This window comes from Paroedura picta, chromosome 3, assembly GCF_049243985.1.
Source record: "Paroedura picta isolate Pp20150507F chromosome 3, Ppicta_v3.0, whole genome shotgun sequence".
Classification (NCBI taxonomy): domain Eukaryota; kingdom Metazoa; phylum Chordata; class Lepidosauria; order Squamata; family Gekkonidae; genus Paroedura; species Paroedura picta.
In genome coordinates this window covers 6,559,947-6,568,129 of record NC_135371.1, presented here as the reverse complement: position 1 = coordinate 6,568,129, position 8,183 = coordinate 6,559,947, and the positions used below count along the sequence as shown (strand labels likewise).

General features: G+C 45.4%; 1 protein-coding gene across 2 annotated transcripts; it reads right to left on the bottom strand.

The window, feature by feature from the left end:
* Positions 1–456: 456 nt before the first annotated feature.
* LOC143834206 (uncharacterized) lies at positions 457–7,927 on the bottom strand. 2 transcript variants are annotated; one of them, XM_077330807.1, is made up of 3 exons: positions 7,850–7,927; positions 5,254–5,367; positions 457–4,388 (listed from the first exon to the last, which is right to left on the bottom strand). In XM_077330807.1, the coding sequence occupies exons 2-3, from the start codon at positions 5,294–5,296 to the stop codon at positions 742–744; spliced, it is 3,690 nt and encodes a 1,229-aa protein (XP_077186922.1). In that variant the 5' UTR covers positions 5,297–5,367; positions 7,850–7,927; the 3' UTR covers positions 457–741. The 2 variants fall into 2 exon arrangements, with proteins under 2 accessions (XP_077186922.1, XP_077186923.1); XM_077330808.1 differs by having other exon boundaries at positions 457–4,385.
* Between the last annotated feature and the right edge of the window lie 256 nt (positions 7,928–8,183).

Genomic DNA, 8,183 nt, shown 5'->3' with positions numbered 1-8,183 from the left:
AAACTTTTTAAAAAATCTTAGTAAAAATTGTGAAATAATATTTGCCTTACAGGCCTGAATAATGCATTGTGCTGTTTGACCATTTCACAGAACGAGAGAACAGTAGCTGACAATTCCTGAGAGGCCATATTGTAGGACAAAAACTAAAAACTACAGTGGGAAAAAAAAAGAAATTAAAATATTTACAACTTCTTTCCACACCGAAACCTATGGGGGAAAAAACAACCCACCCCATGGTCCAAACCTGAAGGTGCTGCCCACCCTTCAGCACAAAATATAACAGTGTAAATTTTTAAAAATACTTTAAAATCACAAAATAATATTACTCTAACAGGCCTGAATAATGCATTATGCCAGGGGTAGTCAAACTGCGGCCCTCCAGATGTCCACGGACTACAATGCCCATGAGCCCCTGCCAGCAAATGCTGGCAGGGGCTCATGGGCATTGTAGTCCGTGGACATCTGGAGGGCCGCAGTTTGACTACCCCTGCATTCTGCTGTTTGAAAAGGAAGCTTAAGCTGTTGATTGTCCATGGTGAGACAGAAGCCTGCTAAAGCAACTAGATTCCCTCATGACAGGAACTCTGAAAGTCCCCGCAGAAAATTCCAGCCCCAAACAGACATAGGTAGTACTACAATCCATGGATTCTACATTTATGGGGCTAGGTAACTCATGAGTCTTCTGGTGGGAAATCTGAAGTTTGCTGTAGAATAAGTATGGATTTTTAAACAAACCTTTCTTCATATTTTGCTTATTTCTGTGCCTTTTTTCTCCTGCATGGGTTTCCTTCTGTCTGGCCCCGTTCCAAATGTACCCCTACTGCAGCTCTGGCATGTCTTTTTCATGTGCAGTTTAAGGTTGCCTTCCCAGAAAAATGTCTTTCCGCACTTTGAGCACCTGTATGGTTTCTTAGCCCTATGGAAAATTCTGTGTACAAGATACCGGTAGTACCAATGAAAGGTTCTTCGGCACTGCAAGCAATAATAGGATTTATTTTGTGTATGTGATTTCTTGTGGAGCAGAAGTTCAGTCACTTGACTGAAGGATTTCTTACACTGGAAGCACGTATGTGGTCTCTCTCGGATGTGGGTTTCCTCGTGGACAATGAGTTGTGATTTCTGACTGGAGTTCTCCCCCAACACGGAGCATTGATATAGTTTCTCTCTTGTATGAGATTTTCTATGATTAATAAAACTTGATTGTAAACTGTAGCTTTTCCCACACTGCAAGCATGTATAAGGCTTCTCTCCTGTGTGGAGTCTTCTGTGTTGAACAAGATACCATTCAAACAGGAAGCTTTTCCCACATGTTACACAGCGATGTGTCTTCCCTTCTCTGTGGAATTTTTTGTGTCGTGAAAGGCTTGAATTTCCATGAAAGGTTTTCCCACATTCCGAGCATTTATATGGTTTCTCTATAGTATGTGTTGTTTCATGTTGAATAAGCTTTGATCTAGAAGCAAAGCTCTTCTCACATGCCGAGCACTTAAAGGGATTCTCTCCTGTGTGGGATCTTTGGTGTCCCAATAGTTTTGAATTAGAATGAAAACATTTTCCACAGTCTGAGCATTTATATGGCTCCTCTCCAGTATGCAGTCGTTCATGTCGAAGAACACCACTTTTATACCTAAAGGTTTTCCCACACTCTGAGCATTGATAAGGCTTCTCTCCTGTGTGCACTCTTCCATGTTCAACAAGATTCCATTTGATCCTAAAGCTTTTCCCACACTCTGTGCATTGATGTGGCTTCTTTCCTGGGAGGGATTGGCCAAGTTCTGAGCATATATTCGGCTTCCCTCCAGTATGACATTTTTTGTGTTGAACTGCCCCTGATCTAAAAGCAAAGCTTTCCCCACACGCTAAGCGTTCATATGGCTTCTCTCCTGTGTGGGTTCGTTTGTGATGTGAAAGTTGGGAATTCCTAATGAAACTATTCCCACACACAGAACATATATATGGCCTTTCTCCTGTGTGGATTCTTTTGTGCACAGTAAAGGAGGAGACTGTTCTAAACTTTTTCAGGCACTGTGAGCATTCATAGGGCTTTTCTCCTGTGTGGATTCGTTCATGTTCTGAAAGCGTGAAACGATTAACAAAACTTTTGTCACATACTGAGCACCTGTAAGGGTTCGTTTCTGAATGGGATCTGGTGTGAACAAACCAGCTTGCCCTGAAAGCAAATCTTCTCCCACATTCTAAACATTCATATGCCTTTTGTCCTTTGTGTGTCCTTTTATGGTCTGAAAGGCTGTCCACATAAGCAAAACATTTCCCGCACTCTGAGCATTTATATGGCTTCTCTCCTGTGTGGGATCGTTGATGTCTTGAAAGGCTGTACTTGGTACTAAATTTTTTCCCACACTCCGTGCATTTATTCAAGTCCGGTCCTGCGTGACACTTCTGGTGTTTTGTAAGGCTGAACTTAGTACGAAAGTTTTCCCCACACTCTGTGCATTTGTGTGGCTTCTCTACTGTGTGCCTCCGTTTATGATTTGAAAGACTCCCACTGCTACCTAAGGTTTTCCCACACTGTGAGCAGATGTAACTTTTCTTCTTTTTCTGGTTTGGCTCACTCTTGGGGAGGTCAGAACTCTGCTTGTGCCTTCCTCCACATTCTCTGTCCCCGTTTTCTCCCCCAGAGGAGGTTGTTTCACTTAAGACTTGGTCAACCAAGTGAGCATCTTTTCTCACAGGATCAAGGTTTATAACATTGTCCACCTCCAGCCGACTACCGCCTTCTTCTCTCCCACAGGACATTGCTTGATGTAAACATTGGTCTACTAAAAAAGCATCTTTTCTCACAAGGTTTATAACCGTGTCTTGCTCCAGTCGACTACCGCCCTCTTCCCTCCCACAGGATGTTGCTTGATGTGAGCCTTGGTCTACTAAAAGAGCATCTTTTCTCACAGGATCGAGGTTTATAACATTGTCTTCCTCCAGCCGACTACCGCCCTCTTCTCTCCCACAGGACGTTGCTTGATGTAAGCCTTGGTCTGCTAAAAGAGCATCTTTTCTCACAGGATCAAGGTTTATAACATTGCCCTCCTCCAGCCGACTACCGCCCTCTTCTCTCCCACAGGACGTTGCTTGATGTAAATGTTGGTCTGCTAAAAGAGCATCTTTTCTCACAGGATCGAGGTTTATAACATTGTCTTCCTCCAGCCGACTACCGCCCTCTTCTGTCCCACAGGACGTTGCTTGATGTAAGCCTTGGTCTGCTAAAAGAGCATCTTTTCTCACAGGATCGAGGTTTATAACATTGCCCTCCTCCAGCCGACTACCGCCCTCTTCTCTCCCACAGGACGTTGCTTGATGTAAATGTTGGTCTGCTAAAAGAGCATCTTTTCTCACAGGATCGAGGTTTATAACATTGCCCTCCTCCAGCCGACTACCGCCCTCTTCTCTCCCACAGGACGTTGCTTGATGTAAGCCTTGGTCTACTAAAAGAGCATCTTTTCTCACAGGATCGAGGTTTATAACATTGTCTTCCTCCAGCCGACTACCGCCCTCTTCTGTCCCACAGGACGTTGCTTGATGTAAGCCTTGGTCTGCTAAAAGAGCATCTTTTCTCACAGGATCGAGGTTTATAACATTGCCCTCCTCCAGCCGACTACCGCCCTCTTCTCTCCCACAGGACGTTGCTTGATGTAAATGTTGGTCTGCTAAAAGAGCATCTTTTCTCACAGGATCGAGGTTTATAACATTGTCCACCTCCAGCCGACTACCGCCTTCTTCTCTCCCACAGGACGTTGCTTGATGTAAACATTGGTCTACTAAAAAAGCATCTTTTCTCACAAGGTTTATAACAGTGTCTTGCTCCAGCCGACTACCGCCCTCTTCTCTCCCACAGGACATTGCTTGATGTAAGCCTTGGTCTGCTAAAAGAGCATCATTTCTCACAGGATCAAGGTTTATAACATTGCCCTCCTCCAGCCAACTACCGCCCTCTTCTCTCCCACAGGACGTTGCTTGATGTAAGCCTTGGTCAACTAAAAGAGCATCTTTTCCCACAGGATCAAGGTTTATAACATTGTCCTCCTCCACCCAACTACCCTCTTCTCTCCCACAGGAGGTTGCTTCATGTAAGACTTGTTGGTCAACTAAAATAGCATCTTTTCTCATAGGATTGAGTTTTATAACAGTTTCCCGTTCAGGTCGACCACCGCTATCTTCTCGCCCACGGGAGTTTGCTGCACGTAAGAACTGGTCAGTGAAGGAAGGATGTTTTCTCGTTGGGTTGAGCTTTATAACAGTTTCTCGTTCTTGTTGGCTTCCACAGGCTTCCTTATTCTCGAGTTGTTGGGAAATCACCCATTTTGATCCACTCGATGATGCCACAGTGAGATCCAGTGGAACATCGTCCTGCTCCCTCACCTGTTGGACATCTGCTTCAGAAAACAAAAGCGAGAATTACAACTTGGACCAACCAAGTTCCACTTTATATTTAAAAGACTCACTTTGGATTCTATCATGTATCACGTTGGGTGTATAATTTCTACAACTGGCAGTTGGCCAGTTTTGATAGACAATTGTTAAACCTACAGCCCCTCTAGGGTGGTATCAGATTTCCATCAGTGGCCCTCCAGAGGTTTCTTGAACCTCATGAGAATCATTATTACTTTTCTCATGTCTGTTTTAGCATCTACTATTCAGATAGACAATCCAGTGGTGGAAAAGCCCTCCATGAAATTGTCTAATCTTTCTTTAAAGCCATTCAGTTTACTGGGCATGTCCCATGTATTGTGGTTGCTAAAATACCCTGTTTCTGCACGCCAGTTTTGTGGCCTCCCAGCTCCCGAAGGTAGGCGGCATATTCCTGCCCCTCCAGATGATGCCACCTACCTCCAGCAGCTGGCTCGCAATTTCTGCCATTTTAACCCACAATTGCGGGAATCCCCAAAAATGGATTCACCACCCTGAAATGCGCGATCCCCCGGCAAACAACCTGTCTGCAAACAGCGGAAAGACATGTTGGGGAGGGAGAGATGTCTGGGGTGACTGTGGACTGGCATGCACTGGTGGAGCAGCAGGGTGCGGGGGACAGAGATCGGCAGAAGGGACGGGGGTCTGCAGACCAAAAAGGAAATGTTTCATTCCTGGTAGGAGCCACTCAAAAGATTTGAGGCTGCCTTTCCACCTAATTCAGGGTCCTCAAGGTTGCAAACATTAAAACAAAACATTTATATGTAGGGGACATTGAAAGATATTTATGCAAAATATCTGCACACTGAATTCAAGTATACGAATGCTTACCCAATGATCCAGCTTCTCCATCACTCTCTTGCTGAGCGTCCATGTTATGGATGAATTCAGTTCTGCTAAGTGGTGGGGGGAATCAGCAGGTGCCTTCTCCACCTGTCCAAGTACCTGAAAGAGAGGTGTATTACATCAGGACCATTCAGAGGGCTGAAGAAGGAGCTTATAATCATAGAATCATAGAGTTGGAAGGGGCCATAGAGGCCCATCTTTCTGTGCTAAGATGGAAGGGCTGATATCAGTGTCTGATCTCAGCCTCTGGCATTTAAAGAGATGAAAATGTCTCTTTGCTTTAAAGCAGGGGTAGTCAACCTGTGGTCCTTCAGATGTTCATGGACTACAATTCCCATGAGCCCTTGCCAGCAAACACTGGCAGGGGCTCATGGGAATTGTAGTCCATGAACATCTGGAGGACCACAGGTTGACTACCCCTGCTTTAAAGAACATAAACCCTGTCTTGCTTTCCTGAATGTGTCTATCCATAATGTCCATAATTAATTATTTCAGAAATTAATCAAGTTGTCAGCTTTGGGTTGGAAAATACCTAGAGACTTTTAGGGTAGAACCTGGAATGGGTGGGACTTGGGTTGGGGCCACAGTGGAATATAGTGCTATGGAGTCTAACCTACAAAGCAGCCATTTTCTCCAGGGGAACTCATCTCTTTAGTCTGGAGATGATCTATGATTCCTGGGGATCCCTTTGTCCCAACTGGGGACTGGCATCCCTAACCTCAGCAGACCACAAGGCCATGGAGCCCATCCTCCAAAGTAGCCATTTTCTCCAGGGGAACTGATCTCTGTAGTCAGGGGATGAGCTATTATTCCAGGGGATCCCAAGGATAACTCATGGATGTTCACTGGGAAGCAGAAATGCAAAAAACTTATAAATATCCCTGAAGAAGGCTCAGGTTGAAATTGGCTGTCTCCAGAAGTTGCATATTTCTTTATTTTGGGGGAAATTATCCAACTTAGGAGCCTTCTATGCCAACATCACGAACTTGTCTTACCAGAAACAATTATTATACAAGTTTTATTTCTGCCTGTCATTCATAGCTTAGGAGGATTTTTCCAAGTGTGAAATTAAGTGTGAAAGAGACAAGACTATACCCAATAGAACTACATATTAAAACTACTATTAATTTTTGTACCTCAGGGGGGTTTTTTGGCTATTTTTCTACTTTCACCATTTAGCCAGCTTGTTTCGTTGTTCCCCACCTGGGGACTGCATCCCTCAGTGAAACCTCCCCCTTTATCTCTGCCGGCCAGATAGTGGAACAACAACAAAGAAAGGATTGTTATATTATTGTAGGACTCCTGGAAACCTCTGGACTAGGCTGGCCAACAATGTGGAGAAAAATATGTCCTGTAACTTTAAGAAAGGCTCAAAGGCCTTCTAATTACCAGGTGAGGTTATTCACCTCCATGCCATGCAAAGCTTCAGGTGTCTATTTCCCAACATTAAAAACCTCTATTCAAGGGCAGGGCGTTGTTTCCCTCCAGGGCACTAGCAACTCTACCCCAAACACCAAAATCAGAATTCCACTGGAATCCTACAGCTGCATATTCAGATAAGGTTCTCCCCAGAATAGCCTTCCAAGGGTTTTTCTCTGAATCATCCAGAAGGAAAGGACTCCTGGGCACAGGGCATGGCGCCCACAAATCCCTTTCCTGGTGACACTCATAGAATCATAGAGTTGGAAGGGACCTCCTGGGTCATCTAGTCCAACCCCCCGCACTATGCAGGACACTCACATCCCAATCGCTCATCTACTGTAACCTACTCTAACTTAACGGGTTTTAGAAGGTGGGTGTAGCCTGGTAGGGTTATTGCCTAGGAAGGCTTCTGAATGGCCACTGGAAATTTGACTGGCTTGGCAGATTTCTTTTCAATGTGATTTAGCCGCTGCCACCACAACACAAGGATCTTGGCGTGAGAATCTGGCCAGTCAGAGAGTCAGAGTTAGGCAGTGGTTAAAAGCAGCAGCCTCTAATCTGGAGAACCAGGTTTGATTCCTCGCTCCTTCTCCCCATGCAGCCAGCTGGGTGACCTTGGGTCAGTCCCTGTTCTCTCAGAGCTCTCTCGGCCCCACCTCCCTGAAAGGTTCCCTGTGGTGGGGAGAGGAAGGGAAGGCGATTGTAAGCTGGGTTGAGACTCCTTTGTGCAGTGAAAAGCCCAGTACAAAAAAAAACAGCTCTTGGTCTTTACTATGGGGCTGAAAGTGGCAGTTCCCATTTCATGGCTGACTTAGCTTCCTAGCTAGATAGGTAGAATCAGAAGCCTTTATTGGCATTTAACTAGGCTTCCTACAGCAGCCACTTACTGGAAGGGCTCATTCTGCTGTGTCAGAAGTCCAAAGGTGCCCATAAACTCAAAGAGATTGGGGACCCCGGCTTTAGCAAAACACCTTTCAACATTTTTGGCCACACCCATACAGGAGAAGCCAGGACTGTGAACACCAGAACATGGTGGAAACCAGCTGAACTGACCTGGGATCTCAGGAGTTTTCTCTGGACCCCTTTTTCTTCCTTACAAGGATGGCTCTTCAGTCTGTATCCCCCCTCCGTCCCTAGCAAAGGGTCTCCTTTCACATACCTGCTTCTACATAATTCTTTCCTTGGAGGTCTTCTACAGAGCAGGTCAGGAAGACTGCCAGGAAGAGATCCCTGAGAAGAAGAAAACAGGTGGGCTACGGAGGACCCTCCCCTTTATGGGCTCCTCAAAAGGGCTCGATGCATTTAACCCTTTCTACTGTTTCCCAGGAAAATGGCAGGAGAAGAACAAAGATGTCTGAGCAGGCGTTGGGTTTCCGTTTTCCCCTCACTCCAGAGGGTCTTTTTCTTCCCAGTGAGAGGGAGAACTTTAGCACTGGAAGCTTTTCCCTTTACTGCTTCTCTCCAGGGAGATTCGACAGCTCCTAGCAACGGTG